The sequence below is a fragment of the Pan troglodytes genome, chromosome 7 (genome assembly GCF_028858775.2).
Source record: "Pan troglodytes isolate AG18354 chromosome 7, NHGRI_mPanTro3-v2.0_pri, whole genome shotgun sequence".
NCBI lineage: Eukaryota > Metazoa > Chordata > Mammalia > Primates > Hominidae > Pan > Pan troglodytes.
In genome coordinates, this window is record NC_072405.2 from 31,582,527 (window position 1) to 31,603,116 (window position 20,590).

The window sequence follows — 20,590 nt, forward strand, 5'->3', positions numbered from 1 at the left end:
CCATCAGAATTTCTCATTTCCTACTTTGATAAAGAGAGAGACGAGACGAGGTGGAAGGACCTGGTACAGAGACTGGGCCAGTCCAGCATTGACAGAGCCAGGACCTGGGGTGAGAAACTGAGCTCAGCTCCAGGCTCATCTGATGTCATCCGGACAGTCTGAGGACAGAGACATTATCTCCATTCACAGGCATGGCGGGTGGCAGGAACTGGCCCCAGCCGACCACAGTTTCCTAAGTGCAGAGGTGCGACTGCAGTCTTCCCTGCTCCCTCCCCAGCGGTCTAATCTGGAGTCTCCAGGTCATCTACTCCCAGTCTCAAAAAATTCCTGGATCCTTGAAAATCTCTAATAACACTGAAACAAAAAATACAACATTGAGGTTTATCATTTTTTACCTCTTAGAGTAGCAAAGAATGAAAGTTCCATGTAGTAAGGGTGCAGGGACACGGGCACGCTTGTGTATTCTTTTTTTTTTTTTCTTGAAACGGAGTCTCGCTCAGTCGCCCAGGCTGGAGTGCAGTGGCAAGATCTCGGCTCACTGCAAGCTCTGCCTCCCGGGTTCACGCCATTCTCCTGCCTCAGCCTCCCGAGTAGCTGGGACTACAGGCGCCCGCCACCGTGCCTGGCTAATTTTTTTCAATTTTTAGTAGAGACGGGGTTTCACCGTGTTAGCCAGGATGGTCTGGATCTCCTGACCTCGTGATCCACCTGTCTCAGCCTCCCAAAGTGCTGGGATTACAGGCGTTAGCCACCGCGCCCGGCCACACTTGTGTATTCTTGGTGTGAGAGTAAAATTGGCACAATCTTCTCCCGAAGTATAATTTAGCAATATCCAAACAAAATTCTACATTGATGAGCTCATGTACCCAAAAATTCCTCTTCTAAAGGGCTGCCCGATACTTCAAGGAACATTGACATATGGACGTATGACACATACAAGGGTTCTCACTACAATGCTGCTGGAATTAGAAAAAACAAAAGCAGGACATAATGTTAACAATTGCCCATGGGATGGAAGATTAAAATTAACTGTGGTTCACCCCATGTGTTTCACCCATGCACTAAATAGTATGATGCTGTTAAAAAGAATGAGATACTTGCATGTACTGATAGAAAACATCTGATGCGATTTGTTCTTCAGTCAGAATTTTAAAAGTTAAGGTGCCTATAAATGCACAGGAAGAAGGCTGAGGGATGGTGGGATGAGAGGGTCCTGTGGGATGGCAGAAGGCCTTGCTGTCTGCTATGGGTCCTTTGTCCCTGCCAGGGCTCACGTTGAAATCTGAACCGTAATGTAGCTGGTGGGGCCTGTTGGGGTTTGGGGTGGATCCCTCATGAAAGGCTTGGTGCCATAACCGCCTACTCCCACATTCCCCCAGGAGTTGTCAATCTTAGTTCCCATGAGACCTAGTTGTTAGAATGAACCTGGCCCCTCCCCGTCCCCCTTCCGGATCTCATCCCCCTCCCCCTGCCATCCTCCCCACCCCTTCCCCTGATGGGCAGAATCCAGCTGTCCTTCCCCTTCACCACCAGTGGAAGTTTCCTGAGGCCTCACCAGAGGCAGATGCTGGTGGCATGCTTCTTGTACAGCCTGCAGAACCATGTGCCAAATAAGCCTCTTTTAAAATTATCCAGCCTCAAGTTTTCTTTTTTTTTTTTCTTTTCCGAAACGGAGTCTCCCTCTGTCGCCCAGGCTGGAGTGCAGTGGCGTGGTCTCGGCTCACTGCAAGCTCCGCCTCCCAGGTTCACGCCATTCTCCCGCCTCAGCCTCCCGAGTAGCTGGGACTACAGGCGGCCACCACCACGCCTGGCTAATTTTTTGTATTTTTAATAGAGACGGGGTTTCACCATGTTGGCCAGGATCGTCTCGATCTCCTGACCTCGTGATCCGCCCGCCTCGGCCTCCCAGAGTGCTGGGATTACAGGCGTGAGCCACCGCGCCTGGCCTCAAGTATTCTTTTATAGCCACACCAATGGACTGTGACATTTCCAAAACCACCAAATTCAGATGTTTCACCTTGTCTATACAGGTGAGCCCTACATCCACCTGGAATCGCACTAGCCTGTCAAAAAGAAAGCCATTTAATAAGCGTATTAAAAATAAGAGTCAAACGTGGGTTCCACCTAATATAAACTGATGTTTAAAACATAAATTCTGTAATTATTTGGAGATTTCAAAATGCTATTGGATTCCTGGATTTTGTTTAGTTTGTTAAACAAAAACACGTAAAATTTCCTGACACTTGTAAGACTGGTTTATCCTTCAGGTACTTAGCTTTCGTTTTGTTTTTCCTTAACATAGAAGGAATCTGGATGAGAACAATTGGTAGAGCCTTAATGAACTTGAAAGAGAACTGAAGGCATTGGCATTTTTCCAGACTGAGTGATTGCTTTCACAGGAAACGCTGCCTCCTGAAGGAAGGGCGTGCCCCGCTCCTGGCTGCCTGCCTCGTGGTGGTCAATTCGCTGCCCTGTACCTGTTGATGCGCAAGAAAGTGGCTGGAAGGAAACTGCTGCCGGTGTGCTCAGTGGACTCGAAACGGAAGACAACGAGCAGAGGAGAGAAAGTTACTTTTTCCTGCCGGGCTGCGTGTTTAACCAATTTGTCTAAGAAAAGAAGTATGGAGGGCCGGGCGCGGTGGCTCACGCCTGTAATCCCAGCACTTTGGGAGGCCGAGGCGGGCGGATTTGGCTAACACAGTGAAACCCCGTGTCTACTAAAAATACAAAAAATTAGCCGGGCGTGGTGGCAGGAGCCTGTACTCCCAGCTACTCGGGAGGCTGAGGCAGGAGAATCGCTTGAACCAGGAAGGCGGAGCTTGCAGTGAGCCGAGATCGCGCCACTGCACTCCAGCCTGGGCGACAGAGCAAGACTCCGTTTCAAAAAAAAAAAAAAAAAAAAAAAGAGAAGAAAAGAAGGATGGGGGTGGGGAGGGAATCAGGGAGTGGGGAGAATGGCGCTCCCCTTCACGCAGCTGGTGTGGCTCGGAGTTGGCTTGGAAGTTTACACACTTGAGCTCTATCGATTCCGAAACTTCCCGATACATCGTGAGGTGTGGGCAGGAGGGAGACGCGCCAGGCAGCGGCCAACGGGGTGGAGTCCCCGGGCCCAGCCTCCTGAGGGAGGGGGGCTCTGCTCCCTCCAGGCCCGGGTCGCTCCTGCCTGGCCCCGGGGACCCCGTTCTTCCTCCGACTCCGACGACGGGCTCCTCCTGCCCGGACATGCCCCGCCAAAAGTGACCCGGGCCAGGCACCCCCGCCGCGTCCCCCTCTCTCCCTGCCCCCTCCCGGTGCCAGGCGCGCTTTTCCCCAGGCAGGACCGCGGTGGGGACTCACCTGCAGCAGGACCCCGACGACGACAAACTTGAAGGTCTTGTGGACCCGGAGCCGAGGGCTGGCTTCCCGCGCCGGCCTGGGTCCTGGGGCGCGCCCTGCCCGGGCCCGGGCACTGGGTCCGTGCTGTCCCATGGAGGTAGGGAGCGCCTCTCGGCCCCCGCCTCGTGGTTCAATCCTCCCCGCGGAAGAGCCCCACACTTTGCTGGGTGTGGCCGCGGCTGCCTCTGTCCCACTCGCTGCGCTCCCGGGATTCGGAGTCACTGCCAGGAACGCACCTAGATTTACTCCAGCTGGTGGTGGCGCCATCCTGCCAGGTCAATCCAAGAAGCAGCGTGCTTGGCTATGACAAGACAGAACTTCGCATTCGGAGTTCGGGGCACCCCTGACCCCGCCCCCTTTTCGGGGCACCTGCGGCTCCTGTTAGCTAACCCTGAACTTCCTTCCTCTGTGACCGCCCTTGCCGCTCTCAGCTTCTGTTCCTCAACCACGGCCACCGCGTGGATGCCGCTGCATTCGGAGTCGTTTTGCCACTTGGTCCCAGCGCCAGGCTTCTCGGTCGGGAGTCGACCTCAGCCTTTCTGTGACCGAGTTCCTGGCACCCAGCAGGCGCTCGGTGGACGGATGGGTGGCGGAATGAAGGACACAGAGGCCACCGCGGGGTCTGGCCTCTAAGAGGCTTTTACGGCCTCCTCCGTCACTACCGGGCGAGTGATTCAGACTGCCTTTTTTTTTTTTTTTTTTTTTTTTGAGATGGAGTCAAGCTCTGTCGCCCAGGCTGGAGTGCAGTGGCACGATCTCGGCTCACTGCAACCTCCGCCTCCCAGGTTCAAGCGATTTTCCTGCCTCAGCCTCCTGAGTAACTGGGATTACAGGTGCCCGCCACCACGTCCGGCTAATTTTTTTCTATTTTTAGTAGAGACGGGGGTTTCACTGTTTTGGCCAGGCTGGTCTCGAGCTCCTGATCTCGTGATCCGCCCGCTTCGGCCTTCCAAAGTGCTGGGATTACAAGCGTGAGCCACCGTGCCCGGCTCATCCTGCTTTTGGTTTCAGGTCTCCATGCCAGTGAAATGTCACCTCAACTCCACCGTCCCTGGTGTCAGGCAAGCCCGAGGGACCCAATTCTGCCTTTCTTCTGGATTTTCCTAACCTGTTAAGAGTCTTGAAAGTCCTTAAACCACGGGAGACTACCTGGCACATGACACGGGATGAGACTTGGTGGGGGTCCCACGGGGGACAGGTCCTTCCAGCGGTTCCTCTGCACCCAGCGCTGCACGGGCCCGGGGCGCGGGTAATCAGCCTCCCGAAAGCCACGCGAGTCACGGTCCTGCCTGCGAAGAACTCCCAGGGCGACCTTGGGGCTGAGGAGTGGGTAAGAGAAAGGGGGCGCTGATTGATGTTCATTTTTCTCCATATTTTAATGGTGTTCCGGTACCATTTGTTGAAGACTCTTTTCGACCGGGCGCGGTGGCTCAAGCCTGTAATCCCAGCACTTTGGGAGGCCGAGGCGGGCGGATCACCTGAGGTCAGGAGTTCGAGACCAGCCTGACCGACATGGAGAAACCCAGCCTCTACTAAAAATACAAAATTAGCGGGGCGTGGTGGCGGATGCCTGTAATCCCAGCTACTCGGGAGACTGAGGCAGGAGAATCGCTTGAACCCGGGAGGCAGAGGCTGCGGGGAGCCGAGATGGAGCCATTGCGCTCCAGCCTGGGCCACAAGAGGGAAACTCCGTCTCAAAAAAAAAAAAAGACTTTTTTTCCTTATCTAATAGCCTTATCACTTTTGTTGAAATTAAATTGACCATATATATGTATGTGTCCATTTCCGGACTCTATTCTGTTCCGTTTATTTATTTGGCTATTCTCATGCTAATTACCACATTGTCCTAATTATGAGCTGTATAGTCAGTCTTGAAATCAGGCAGTTCAAGTCCTCCCCCTACTCCCCACCTCCCAAATGGTTTGCATTTCCGTATATATTAAATATAGAATAATTTTTTTCAATTAAAAAAGCCTACTGGAATTTTAATTGGGATTGCATTGAATGTAGATATGAATGAGAATAATTGACATTTTAACAATTTTGAGTCTTTCAATCCATGAAATTTATTTATTTAGATATTTGTTACTTAAGCTTGACAATATTTTGCAAACTTTCCATGTACAAATCTTTCATATCTTTTGTAAACATATTTCTAACTATTTTTGTTACTATTGCTAATGGAATTGATTTAGCTTCCCTTATTTTCAAATTGTTTGTTGCAACTATACAGAAATACAGTTGATTTTTGTCCATCGGCCTTGTATGCTATGGTACTGCTAAATTGATATATTTCTAGTTGTTATTTTATAGATTATTTAGGATTTTCTATGTAAGCAATCCTATTGTCAGTAACCAAAAACTGTCTCAGTTCTTCCTTTCCAATCTTTATACCTTCTATTCATCTTTGTTGTTGAATTGCCCTGGATAGGATTTCCAGTACAATGTTAAATAGAAATAGTTAAAGCAGACATGCTTATCTTATTCCATATCTTAGAACACATCTAGTTAATCACCATTAGATATGATGTTAGTTATAGTTTCCTCATAGATGCCTGCTGTAGTTTGAATGTCCTCTCCAAAACATGTTGAATTTTTTTTTTTTTTTTTTGATACAGAGTCTCACTCTTTCGCCCAGGCTGGAGTGCAGTGGCCTGATCTCGGCTCACTGCAACCTCCACCTCCTGGGTTCAAGCAATTCTCCTGCCTCAGCCTCCCCAGTAGCTGGGACTACAGGCACATGCTGCCATGCCCGGCTAATTTTTGTATTTTCAGTAGAAACGGGGTTTCACCGTGTTGCCCAGGCTGGTCGCAAACTCCTGAGCTCAGGCAACCTGCCTGCCTTGGCTTCCCAAGGTGCTGGGATTATAGGCTTGAGACACCATGCCCGCCACTTTTTTTTTTTTTTTAGATGAATCTCGCTGTGTTGCCCAAGCTAGACTGCAGTGGCGCGATCTCGGCTCACTGCAACCTCTGTCTCTGGGTTCAAGCGATTTTCCTGCCTCAGCCTCCCCAGTAGCTGGCATTACAGGCATGCACCACCACCACACCCAGCTAATTTTTGTATTTGTAGTAGAGATGGGGTTTCACCATGTTGACCAGGGAGGTGGGGCCTTTAAGAGGTGATTTAGCTTATGAGGGCTCCATCTTCATGAATGGATTAACGCTATTGTCTCAGGACTGGGTTAATTTTCATCCGTGTGGGTTCCTGATAAAAAATAATGAGTTTGGCATGATTTCCTCCCTCTCTCTCGCCTAGGCCTGCTTCGGCCTTCTGCTCTTCTGTTGTGTGGTGACCCTCACCAGAGGACAGCTTCATGCTCTTGGACTTCCCAGCCTCAAGAACTGTAAGAAATAAATTTCTTTATAAGTTGCCCAGTCTGTGGTATTTGGTTATAGCAGCAGGAAATGGAGTGAGACAATGCCCTTTACCAGATCAAATTCCCTTTCATTTCTACTTTGCTGTTTTTACCATTAATAATAGAATGTGAAATATAACAATAAACAATAACGTTTGACACACTGAAACGTATCAAATGTTATTTTTTGGCATCTACTGAGATGATTATATTGTTTTTCTCTTTTATGCTATTCAAATGTTTAATCAAATTGACTTTCAAATGTTGCACCTACCTTGAATTCCTGGGTTAAATTTCACTTGTCATGATGTATTATCTTTTTTACATATTGCTAGGTTTGATTTGCTAATACTTTCTTAAGCATATTTTTGTGTCTGTATTCATGAGAGATATTGATTTATCATTGTCTTTTTCTGTAATGTCTTTCTAAGTTTGGGTATACTCATTATTCTGGCTTCATAAAATAAACTCAGTTTCCTGAGAGTCTTATAAGATTGGCATTATTTCTTCTTTCAATGTTTGATACCATTCACCAGTAACACCATCTGGACTTGGTGATAATTTTTGTTGTTTCTCTTTTGGGGTATGTATGTGTCTGAAGGTTTTTGATAATAAATTCAAATCCTATAATAGATATGAGTTTTTCAGATTTTCTATTATTTTATATATCTCTTTTGGCAAGTAAAAATTTTCAAGTCATTTTTCTCTTTTATCTGAGTTCTTAAATATATTGGCATAAAGTTGCTCACAATATTCCCTTATTATCCTTAGCAATCATAGTGATGTCCTCTCTTTTATTTTGATAACTTAGTTTTGTCTCTCTCTCTTTGATGAGTTTCGCTAATGATTTATTATTCTTTTCAAATAGCCATAATGTCTATGTTAACTTTATTACTTTCAGGGTTTTTCTGTTTTCTATTCTATAGATTTTCTCTCATTATTGCCTTTCTTATACTTATTCTGGGTTTATATTGCTCTTTTTTTTTTTTTTCTAATTTTTTTGAGACAGAGTCTCACTCTGTCGCCCAGGCTGGAGTGCAGTGGGGTGATCTTGACTCACTGCAACCTCTGCCTCCCAGGTTCAAGCGATTCTCCTGCCTCAGCCTCCCCAGTAGCTAGGACTACAGGCGCCTGCCACCACGCCCGGCTAATTTTTTTTTTTTTTGGTATTTTTAGTAGAGACAGGGTTTCACCACGTTAGCCAAGATGGTCTCAATCTCCCGACCTTATGATCCGCCCTCCTCAGCCTCCCAAAGTGCTGGGATTACAGGAGTGAGCCATTGTTCCCAGCCTGCTCTTCTTTCTTTAGCTTTTAAGTGGAAACCTAGATCATTGATTTCTATCCTTTTTTGTTTACTAATACGAGCACTCATACTCTCTATGTCCTGCTGTAGTTATGTCCTATAAATTTTGATATTTTGCATCATCATTTAGTTTGAAATATTTTCTGATTTCTACAGGCTTTCTCCTCTGACCCATGGTGGTTTAAACTGCAAATATGAAAGTCTTTTTTGTATGTCTTATTGACTTCTAATTCAATTTCACTGCAACTAAAGAAAGTGTTCTGTATGATTTCAATCCTTTTAAATTTATTAAGACTCTTCGTAGGCCCAGAATAGGGTCTACCTTAGTAAACATACTATGTGCACTCAAAAAGAATGAACATTCTACAGTTGTTGGGTATAGTATTCTATGAATGTTTACTAGGTCAAGGTGGTTGATAATTTTTTCAGATTATCTGTGACTTCATTGATTTTTCTTTTTTTTTTTTTTTTTGACAGTCTTGCTCTGTTGCCCAGGCTAGAATGCAGAGGCACCATCTTGGCTCACTGCAACCTCCGCCTACCAGGTTCAAGTGATTCTCCTGCCTCAGCCTCCCGAGTAGCTGGGATTACAGGCACCTGCCACCATGCTCAGCTAATTTTTGTATTTTCAGCAGAGGCGAGGTTTTACCATGTTGACCAGGCTGGTCTTGAACTCCTGACCTCAAGTGATCCGCCAACCTCGGCCTCCCAAAGTGCTGAGATTACAGGCATGAGCCACCATGCCCGGCCTCCATCTTTTACTTTCAATCTATCTGAAGCTTTATATTTAAGGTGCATATATTTTAGACAGTTAATAGTTTCAGCTTGCTTTTTTTTTTCTAGTTGGGGAAACTCTGCCTTTTAATTGGATTGTTTATTCTGGTTACATTTGCTGTTGTGGTGAAATTTGGAAAGTTCAATCTGCCACAATGTCTTCACTTACTGTTTTTAAAGGATATTCTCAATGAGTGTGAATAGTGAGTCAACAGCTTTCTTTCACCATTTCACACATCCTGAGCCTCTATTGTTTTGAGTCAGCTGTCGTTCATATCTTTGTTACCTGTGAATGCACAAAATTTGCTCTGTATGATGACTATGATGTGTCCAGGTAGGGTTTTCTTTACATTTATTTTTATGAGGGGTTTATGAACTTTTTGAATCTATAAATTGATGTTTTTTCACTACATTTGAGAATATATCAACTTTTTTTTTCTTTCATCTTTTCCAGCCATTTCTTCTTGGTTCTGGTTCCGTGTGTACTGCATGATATTGTACCATGTGTCACGGAGACTCGCTTCCTTGTTTTCTTTCAGTTTCATTTTCCCTTGCACTTCAGATGGAATGATATCTATTGATCTCTTTTCAAGTTCACTCATTCTTTCTTCTGTAATGTTCAATCTCTCTTAAGAAAGTCCAAATAAATTTTTCATCTCAGAGAGTGGAATTTTCAGTTCTAAAATGTCCATTTGGTTCTTGTTTTATAGTTATCATATGTATGCTGAAATAGCTTATCTTCCACTCATGTCAACAATCTTTTCTGTAGACCCAACATATATTTTGTAGCTCCTTAAAAGAGATTCTATTATGAATCAGCATTAAAAACCACTGTGAAGACAGAAACTCTACCTAGAAGAATGAGGTTTTTATGGTTTGGGTTTTGTTTTTTGGGATAGGGTCTCACTCTGTCACCCAGGCTGGAGTGCAGTGGTGCAATCATGACTCATTGAAGCCTTGACCTACTGTGCTCGAGAGATCCTCCCACCTCAGCCTCCTGAGTAGCTGGGACTACAGTCATGGGCCACCAAGCCCAGCTAATTTTTGTACTTTTTCTAGGGACAAGGTTTTGCTGTGTTGCCCAGGCTGGTCTTGAGTTCTTGAGCTCAAGTGATCAGCCTGCCTCAACCTTCAGAATTACTGGGATTACAGACGTGAGCCATTGTGCCCGGCCAGGAGTGAGTTATCTAATGAAGAGTAACAATAACAGAAAATGTTTATGAGCTCCTGCATACAATAATTTCACAAGTATTTATCGAAAATTGATTACATACCAGGCAAAATGTATGCAAAGATTAAAATCTGCAGTACCTGATCTAGGGGACTTGCACACTAGTAGGGAGACAGTAAAACAACTGTAATAAAATGTGATTTGGCAGGGCCTATTAAAAATGATTCTATCAGCCGGGCGCGGTGGCTCACGCCTGTGATCCCAGCACTTTGGGAGGCCGAGGCAGGCAGATCACAACGTCAGGAGATCGGGACCATCCTGGCTAACACGGTGAAACCCTGTCTCTACTGCAAATACAAAAAAATTAGCTGGGCGTGGTGGCGGGTGCCTGTAGTCCCAGCTACTCGGGAGGCTGAGGCAGGAGAATGGCATGAAACCGGCAGGTGGAGCTTGCAGTGAGCCGAGATTGCACCACTGCACTCCAGCCTGGGTGACAGAGCGAGACTCCGTCTCAAAAAAAAGAAAAAATAATAATTCTATCCCCAAGAGCCTGTATTTTTAGTTTGGGGAATAAAATGCTTAGGATAATTAGGAGAAAGAAGGTAGGAGGGGAGAAGAGAGTGGAAGAAAGTGAAATGGGGAATGTCTCAGACCTTATTTACAAAGAAATCTTAAAGAAAACCCGAAGACAATAGGGAAGACAAAAAAGGAAAAAAAAAAAAAAAAGACTACAGAGGAAATTTTAGCCTATGACGGCCGGGCACGGTGGCTCCCACCTGTAATCCCAGCACTTTGGGAGGCCAAGGCGGGCGGATCACGAGGTCAGCAGTTTGAGACCAGCCTGACCAACATGCTGAAACCCCGTCTCTACTAAAAATACAAAAAAAAAAAAAATTGGCCGGACATGGTGGCGCATGCCTGTAATCCCAGCTACTCAGGAGGCTGAGGCAGGAGAACTGCTTGAACCCAGGAAGTGGAAGTTGCAGTGAGCAGAGATCGAGCCACTGCACTCCAGCCTGAGCGACAGAGGGATACTCCGTCTCAAAAAAAGAAAAAAAAGAAAAAGAAATTTTAGTCTATGACAACAATAGCTACAGCACACAGTAAACACTCCGTAACTCCTAGTCAGAAATAAAACCTCCTACTAAAAGTTCTGTTTCACTAAATTCCTTTTATCCAATCCATCATGTTCATAATACAGGAAATAAACAGAATTGAAGGCAGAAATTTGCACTACTATAATAATAGTTGGAGACTTCAGTTGTCCCACTTTCAAAAATAGAACCATCAGAATGAAGATCAATAAGGATGTAGCGTACTTGGACATCACTATATACTAATGGAAACTAAAAGACATAGAAAACAGTTCACCACAAACAGAAGCATACAATTTTTCTCAAAGATACATGGAATATTCTCCAGGATAAACCATAAGTTAGACCACAGAGTAATTCTTTATAAATTTAAAATAACTGAAAGTATCTCTTCTGATCACAATATGACACTAGAAATCGGTATCAGAAGGAAAAGAGTAAACTCCTCAAACACGTAGAAATCAACAAGCTTTTAAATAACCAACGAGTCAAAGAGGAACTCATACAAGAAATTAGAAAAGATCTGGAGATAAGTGAAGCAAAAAACACAACATACTAAAACTTACGGGATGTAGTAAAAGCAGTGCTAAGAGGAAATGTTATCATGGTAAATGCTTATATCAAAAAGGAAAAAAGACCTAAAATAAACAATCTACACATTAAGAAACTAGGAAAGGAAGAATAAACTAAATCCAAGGTAGCGGAAAGAAGGAAATAAAAAAAAAATAGAGGAGAGATTATTTTAAAAAGAGAATAGGAAAACAGTAAAGAAAATCAATAAGCCCAAAAGTTGATTCTTTGAAAAGATTAACAAAATGGAGAAATCTTTGGCTTGATTTATTAAAAAATAAGAATCCTCAAATTACTAAAATCAGAAATGAAAGTGGGACATTATTGCTGATTCTACAGGAATAAAAAGGGTTAGAAGAGAGTACTATGAAAAAGTGTATGCCAAGAAAACACATTTATCTAGCTAAAATGAACAAATTCCTAGAAACACACAACCTACCAAGACTGATTTATAATGAAATAGAAAATTGGAACAGACATAACTGGAAGGAGATTGAATCAACAATCAAAAACTTCCCTGGACCAGATTTGTGTCCAGCCAAATATTTAAAGAAAAATCGGCTGGGCACGGTGGCTCATGCCTGTAATCCCAGCACTTTAAGAGGCCAAGGTGGGCAGATCACAAGGTCAAGGGATCCAGACATCCTGGCCAACATGGTGAAACCCTGTCTCTACCAAAAATACAAAAATTAGCCGGTCGTGGTGGTGCGTGCCTATAGTCCCAGCAACTCGGGAGGATGAGGCAGGAGAATCGCTTGAACCCAGGAGGCGGAGGTTGCAGTGAGCCGAGATTGCGCCACTGCACTCCAGCCTGGTGACAGAGAGTGACTCCGTCTCAAAAAAAAAAAAAAGAAAAAGAGAAAAATCAACCCCAAGTTTTCTCAAAGATGTGAAAAGGAGGGAACCCTTCCTAACTGATTCTATGAGGCCGGAATTGTCCTTACACCAAAGTCAGGCAAAGATACTACAAGAAAGAAAACTACAGACCAATATCCCTTATAAATTTTGCTGCAAAAATCTTCAACAAAATAATAACAAACTGAAACTAACATTTACAGATTTTTATTTATTATTTATTTATTTATTAAAGACAGTCTTGCTCTGTCACCACGCTGGAGTGCAGTGGTGTGATCATAGCTCACTGCAGCCTTGAACTCCTGGGCTCAAGTTATCCCCTCGCCTCAGCCTCCCAAGTCACTGGGACTTTAGCTGCCTGTCACCACGCCCAGCTAATTTCTTGTTTTTTTGTAGAAATGGGGTCTTGCTGTGTTGCCCAGGCTAGTCTCAAACTCTTGGGCTCAAGCAATCCTCCTGCTTCGGCTTCCCAAAGGACGGAGATGATAGGTGTGAGCCACCATGCCTGGTTCTGAATCAAACATTTAAAAAAGTATTATACACCGGTCGGGCGCAGTGGCTCACGCCTATACTCCCAGCACTTTGGGAGGCTGAGGCGGGTGGATCACCTGAAGTCAGGAGTTTGAGACCAGCCTGGCCAACATGGCAAAACTCCATCTCTACTAAAAATACAAAAATTAGGCTGGGCGCGGTGGCTCACACCTGTAATCCCAGCACTTTGAGAGGCCGAGGCTGGCGGATCACCTGAGGTCAGGAGTTCAAGACCAGCCTGACCAACATAGAGAAACCCAGTCTCTACTAAAAATACAAAATTAGCCGGGCCCGGTGGGCATGCACCTGTGATCCCAGCTACTTGGGAGACTGAGGCAGGAGAATCTCTTGAACCCACGAGGCAGAGGTTGTGGTGAGCTGTGATCATGCCATTGCACTCCAGCCTGGGCAACAGGAGTGAAACTCCATCTCAAAAAAAAAAAAAAAAAAAAGAGCCGGACGTGGTGGCTCACACCTGTAATCCTAGCACTTTGGGAGGCCGAGGCGGGCGGATCACGAGGTCGGGAGATGGACACCATCCTGGCTGACACGGTGAAACCCCGTCTCTACTAAAAAATAGAAAAAGTAGCCGGGCGTGGTCGTGGGCGCCTTAGTCCCAGCTACTCGGGAGGCTGAGGCAGGAGAACAGCGTGAACCTGGGAGGCGGAGCTTGCAGTGAGCCAAGATCGCACCACTGCACTCCAGCCTGGGCGACAGAGCAAGACTCTGTCTCAGAAAAAAAAAAAAAAAAAAAATTAGCCGTGCTTGGTGGCGGGTGCCTATAATGCCAGCTACTGAGGAGGCTGAGGCAGGAGAATTACTTGAACCTGGGAAAGGGAGGTTGCAGTGAACTGAGATTGTGCCACTGCACTCCAGCCTGGGCAAAATGAGTCGAGACTCCATCTCAAAAAAAAAAAAAAAAAGGATTATACACCATAATCAAGCGGGATTTATTGCTGGAATGCTGACATGGTTCAACATAAGAAAATCAAAGTAATACAGCACATTAACAGAATGAAGGACAGAAACCACATAATCCTCATCTCTTTTGGTTTGTTTGTTTTGTTTTTGGGACAGCGTTTCACTTTGTTGCCCAGGCTGGAGTGCAGAGGCTTGATCATAGCTCACTGCAGCCTCCACCTCCTGGGCTCAGGCAAGCCTCCTACTTCAGTCTCCCCAGGAGTTGGGACTATAGGTGTGCCACCATGCCTGGCTATTTTTTTTTTTTTTTTTTAGTATAGACAAGGTCTCCTTGTTGCCCATACTCATCTCAACTGATGCAGAAAAAGCATTTGACAAAATTCAATACTGTCTCATGATAAAAATGCTCAACAAACTAGGAATAGAAGGAAACTAGATAGACATAATGAAAAACATATTTGAAAAATGAAAACCAACATAAGGATGAAAGACTAAAAGATTTTTGTCTAAGATTAGGATCAAGACATGGATGCCTGCTTTCACCACTTCTATTCAAGATAGTACTAGAAGTCTTAGTCAGAGCAGTTATGCCAGAAAGAGAAATATGCTCATTCAAATTTGAAAGGAAGACATAAAATTATCTCTATTTGCAGCTGCCATGATCTTATACATAGAAAACCCTAAAGATTTCACAAACATTTATTAGAATGAATAAACAAATTTGGAAAAGTTGCAGAAAAAATCAATACACAGAAATCAGTTCCTTTTCTATTCACCAACAATAAACAATCTGAAAAGAAAATTAAGAAAGCAATTCCATTTACAATGGCATGATAAAAATACTTAGGAATAGACTTCACCAACAAGGCAAATAACTTGTACACTGAAAACTACAAAATGTTCCTGAAAGAAATTAAAGAAAACATCAATAAATGGAAGGACAGTCTGTGTTCATGGATTGGAAGACTTAAGATGCCAACACTACTCAAAGCAATCTACAGATTCAATGTGATCACATTCCAGATACCAATGATGTATTTTTGCAGAAATAGAAAGATCCATCCTAAAATTTATATGGAATCTCAAGAACTCTAAACAGCCAAAACAACCTTGAAAAAGAAGAACAAAGCTGGAGGATTCATACTTCCTCTTTTCAAAACTTAACTAAAGCTATAAGAATCAAAGTAGTGTGCTACTGGCAGAAAGACAGACATATAGACCAATGGAATAGTATAAACTGCCCAAAATTAAACCCTCACAAATACGGTCAAATGATTTTTGACACAGATCTCATAACCACTTGTGTTAGGCCATTTTTGCATTGCTATATGGGTAATTTATAAAGAAAGGTTTAATTAGCTCATAGTTCTTCAGGCTGTACAAGCACAACGCTGGCATCTGCTTGGCTTCTGTGAAGCCTTCGGGAGCTTTTATTCATGGGGGGGAAGGTGAAGTGAGAGCAGGCACATTATTTGGTGAGAGTGGGAGCAAGAGAGAAAGGAGAGAGATGCTATAACCTTTGAAACGACTAGATCTTGCACGAACTAACTGAGCAAGAACTCACTTATCACCATGGGATGGTGCTAAACCATTTGTATTAGTCTGTTCTCATGCTGCTAATAAAGACATACCCAAGATGGGATAATTTATAAAGTAAAGAGGTTTAATTGACTCACAGTTCCACATGGCTGAGGAGACCTTGCCATCATGGCAGAAGGCAAAGGAGAAGCAAAGGCACATTTTATATGGCAGCAGGCAAGGAGAAGTGCAGAGCAAAGAGGGGGAAAAGCCCTTTATAAACCATCAGATCTCATGAGAACTTACTCATCATCATGAGAACAGCATGAGGGTAACCACCCCCATGATTAAACTACCTCTCATTACAAATAAAGATGAGATTTGGGTGGGGACACAGCTAAACCATGTCATTCCACTGCTGGCCCCTCCCAAATTTCATGTCCTCACATTTCAAAACACATAATCATGCCCTGGCAACAGTCTTAACTCATTTCAGCACTAAATCAGAAGTCCAAGTCCAAAGTCTCATCTGAGACAAGTTAAGTTCCTTCCACCTATGAGTCTGTAAAATTAAAAGCTAACTAGTTACTTCCTAGATACAAGGGGGTATAGGCATTCAGTAAATACACCCATTCCAAATGGGAGACATTGGCCAAAACAAAGGGGCCACAGGCCCCATGCAAGTCCGAAATCCAGTAGGGCTGTCATTAAACCTTAAAGTTTCAAAATTATCTCCTTTGACTTGATGTCTCACATCCACGTCATGCTGGTGCAAGAGGTGGGCTCCCAAGGCCTTGGGCAGCTCTGCCCCTGTGGCTTTGCAGGGTACACCCCCTTGTCCTGGCTGCTTTCACAAGCTGGTGTTGAGTGTCTGTGGCTTTTCCAGTTGCATAGTGCAAGCTGTTGGTGGATCTACCATTCTGGGGTCTGAAGGATGGTGGCTCTCTTCTCATAGATTCACTATGCAGCACCCCAGTGGGGATTCTGTATGGGAGCTCTGACCCCACATTTCCCTTCTGCACTGCCCTAGCAGAGGTTCTCCATGAGGACTCCACCCTGCAACACACTTCTGCCTGGACATCCAGGCATTTCCATACATCCTCTGAAATCTAGGCGGAGGTTTCCAAACCTCAATTCTTGTCTTCTGCACACCTGCAGGACCAACACCATGTGGAAGCTGGCAAGGATTGGGGCTTGCACCCTCTGAAGCCATGACCCATGCTGTACATTGGCCCCCTTTAGTCATGGCTGGAGTGGCTGGGTTGCAGGGCACCAAGTCCTAAGGCTGCAAACAGCAGGGGGACCCTGGGCCTGGCCCAGGAAACCAATTTTTCCTCCTAGGCCTCCAGGTCTGTGATGGGAGAGGCTGCCATGAAGACCTCTGATATGCCCTGCAGACATGAAGACATTTTCCCCATGGTCTTGGTGATTAACATTTGGCTCCTCGTTACTTATGCAACTTCCTGCAGCCAGCTTGAATTTCTCCTCAGAAAATGAGATTTTCTTTTCTATTGAAATGTCAGTCTGCAAATTTCCCAAACTTTTATGCTCTACTTCCTTTTGAATGCTTTGCCATTTAGAAATTTCTTCCTCCAGATACCCTAAATCATGACTCTCAAGTTCAAAGTTCCACAAATCTCTAGGGCAGGGGCAAAATGATGCCAGTCTCTTTGCATAGCAAGAGTGACCTTTACTCCAGTTCCATCAAGTTTCTCACCTCCATCTGAGACCACCTTAGCCTGGACGTCATTGTCCATATATTACTATCAGCATTTTGGTCAAAGTTATTCAACAAGTGCCTAGGAAGTTCCAAACTTTCCCACATCTTCCTGTCTTCTTCTGAGCCCTCCAAACTGTTTCAACCTATGCCTGTTACCCACTTCTGAAGTCGCTTCCACATTTTTGGGTATCCTTTGTGAAAGGAAAATATCTTGGGCCCCCAAAATCACTAAGCTAAAGTGAAAATTCAAGCTGGGAACTGCTTAGGGCAAAACCTGACTCCCATTCTATTCAAAGTTATCCCTCTGCTCACTGTGATAAATGCATATCTGATTGTCTCCTTTGGAAAGGCTAATCGGAAACTCAGAAAAATGCAACCGTTTATCTCTCACCTATCTGTGACCTGGAAGCCCTCTGTGATGATTAATACTGCCTGTCCACTTGATTGGATTGAGGGATACAAAGTATTCATCCTGGGGGTGTCTGTGTGGGTGTTGCCAAAAGAGATTAACATTTGAGTCGGTGGGCTGGGGAAGGCAGATCCACCCTTAATCTGGTGGGCACAATCTAATCAGCTTCCAGTGAATATAAAGCAGGCAGAAAAACATGAACAGGAGAGATGGGCCTAGCCTCCCAACGTACATCTTTCTCCTGTGCTGGCTGCTTCCTGCCCTTGAACATGAACATCTGACTCCAAGTTCTTCAGTTTTGGGACTTGGACTGACACTCCTTGCTCCTCAGCTTGCATACAGCCTATTGTGGGACTTATGATCGTGTAAGTTAATACTTAAGAGACTCCTCTTTATATATATCCTGTTAGTTCTATCCCTGTAAGATAACCCTGACTAATACATCCCTTTTCCGCTTTTAGTTTTCCTGCCTTTGCTTCAAGTTGTCCTATCTTTCCAGACCAAACCAATGTACTTCTTACATATATTGATTGATATCTCATGTCTCCCTAAAATGTGTAAAACCAAGCTGTGCCCTGACCTCCTTGGGCACATGTCCTCAGGCCTTCCTGAGTCTGTGTCATGAGCACACGTCTTCAGCTTTGCAAAATAAACCTTTTTTTTTTTTTTTTTTTGAGATGGAGTCTTGCTCTGTTGCCCAGGCTGGAGTGCAGTGGTGTGATCTCCGCTCACTGCAAGCTCTGCCTCCCAGGTTCACGCCATTCTCCTGCCTCAGCCTCCCGAGTAGCTGGGACTACAGGCACCTGCCACCATGCCCAGCTAATTTTTTGTATTTTTAGTAGAGACGTGGTTTCACCGTCTTAGCCAGGATGGTCTCGATCTCCTGACCTGGTGATCTGCCCACCTTGGCCTCCCAAAGTGCTGGGATTACAGGCGTGAGCCACCGCGCCCGGCCAGCAAAATAAACTTTCTAAATTAACTGAGACCTGTCTCAGATATTCTGGGCCCGTATTTAATAACCATAAAGGGATTCTGAGTGGAATGCTCCCCACCTCTGACAAATCTAGCCTCTGACAAGCTAGATTTGACAAGCACCTATTGGTGCTTGGTACCAGCATGAGCTTACTTTAAGGCTCAAACCTATGGGACAATTTGCTGAGGTCTGAGAGCAACCCGCCCCTCACCCCTCCGCCCCACCAAGAGAATTACTGATCTTCCCAATTTGGTTGAAATCTAAAGTTTATTTTGCTATACAACTTTTTTTTTTTTTTGGAGTTTTACTTGCTTCCAACAAGAAAGGCAAGTTTTCCTGCTTCCATGATGATGGAAGATAGGTAACTCCTTTATGGAGTTTGAGCTCACTTCCAAAAGGGAAGGTGAGTTTGTTGTTGTTGTTGTTGTTGTTTTGTTTGTTTTTCTGCTTCTAGGATGGTAGAGAGTGGTCTACAGCCTGAGATCCATTCCTAGATAAGCAACTGAATTGGGGTTTATCTTGGCTAAAGTTAAGATTAAAAACCAGCTGGTCTTTATTTCTCCTTACCATTAGAGTGCTCAGGAATTATGTTAAGTTGTGAGATTGTTTGTTTTGCTTAACTTTTTTGTTGTTGTTGATGTTTATTTGTTTCTGTTTTTGTTGTTTCAGTCTTTCTCCCATTGGGTTTGACCAACTCTATCCAACTCAATCAAATCCGAAGGAAAGTTCCAAATTATGGGGAACAAGGCCTCTAAAGTGGCTAAATTCCCATACACAAAAAAAGGTGGTATAGTGAGGGGAGAAAAACGGCCAACAAAAGAAAAAAAATAAATAAAAACTTTTTGTTTTTTTTTTTGAGACGGAGTCGCTCTCTGTCGCCCGGGCTGGAGTGCAGTGGCGCGATCTCGGCTCACTGCAAGCTCTGCCTCCCGGGTTCACGCCATTCTCCTGCTCAGCCTCCCGAGTAGCTGGGACTAAGGCACCTGCCACTACGCCTGGCTAATTTTTTTGTATTTTTTGGTAGAGACGGGGTTTCACCGTGTTAGCCAGGATGGTCTGGATCTCCTGACCTGGTGATCTGCCTGCCTCGGCCTCCCAAAGTGCTGGGATTACTGGCTTGAGCCACCGCACCCGGCCGGCAAGAAAAATGTTTTATTTTTATTACTTAAGGGGTTTTATTTACATAACAAAGCCTCCTTTTTGCTAACCAGGCCAAACTGAAAGCAATGGCTGTCCCCCTACTCTGCAGTTCAATAGCTAAGGTTCTGCCTTTTTTTTCTCCTGTCTTCATGACAGCCTAAGTTTGGTTCCTAAATCAAGTCCTTTCTGGTTTGATAGTTGGTACTTCTGCTTTTTTTTTTTTTTTTTTTTGAGACAGAGTTCCGTTCTTGTTGCCCAGGCTGGAGTCCAATGGCGTGGTCTCAGCTCACCGTAACCTCCGCCTCCCGGGTTCAAGCAATTCTCCTGCCTCAGCCTCCCGAGTAGCTGGGATTATAGGCATGCACCTTTTGTATTTCTTAGTAGAGATGGGGTTTCTCCATGTTGGTCAAGCTGGTCTCGAACTCCTGAGCTCAGGTGATCCACCAGCGTCGGCCTCCCAAAGTGCTGGGATTACAGGTGTGAGCCACCGCGCCGGACCAATACTTGGTACTTCTGAAATAGCAGCAATTTGTCCTAGCTGAAATATAATAATAAAATTTTGAATTTTTTTTTTCGAGACAGAGTCTTGCTCTGTCGCCAGGCTGGAGTGCAGTGGCACGATCTTGGCTCACTGCAAACTCTGCCTCCCGGGTTCAAGCGATTCTCCTGCCTCAGCCTCCTGAGTAGCTGGGACTACAGGCGCGTGCCACCACACTCGGCTAATTTTTGTATTTTTAGTGGAGACGGGGTTTCACCATGTTAGCCAGGATGGTCTCCATCTCCTGACCTCATGATCCACCCGCCTGGGCCTCCCAAAGTCCTGGGATTACAGGCATGAGCCACTGCACCCAGCCCAAGATTTTTTATTTTTAAAGA

General features: G+C 44.8%; 2 protein-coding genes across 4 annotated transcripts in view; one reads left to right on the forward strand and one right to left on the reverse strand.

The window, feature by feature from the left end:
* The window catches only part of TNFRSF10A (TNF receptor superfamily member 10a), a 36,265-nt gene extending 32,192 nt beyond the window's left edge, over positions 1–4,073 (reverse strand). For all 3 annotated transcript variants that reach the window (XM_001158464.6, XM_009455008.4, XM_016959230.4), the window contains exon 1: positions 3,337–4,073. In XM_001158464.6, coding sequence (XP_001158464.1) covers positions 3,337–3,642 — 306 coding nt within the window. In that variant the 5' untranslated portion in view covers positions 3,643–4,073. The remainder of the gene's footprint in view (positions 1–3,336) is intronic.
* Positions 4,074–6,634: 2,561 nt separating this feature from the next.
* CHMP7 (charged multivesicular body protein 7) overlaps positions 6,635–20,590 on the forward strand; it is a 33,687-nt gene continuing 19,731 nt past the window's right edge. Inside the window, exon 1 of the mRNA XM_063816958.1 lies at positions 6,635–6,722. The gene's annotated coding sequence lies outside the window, so the exon portion shown is untranslated. The remainder of the gene's footprint in view (positions 6,723–20,590) is intronic.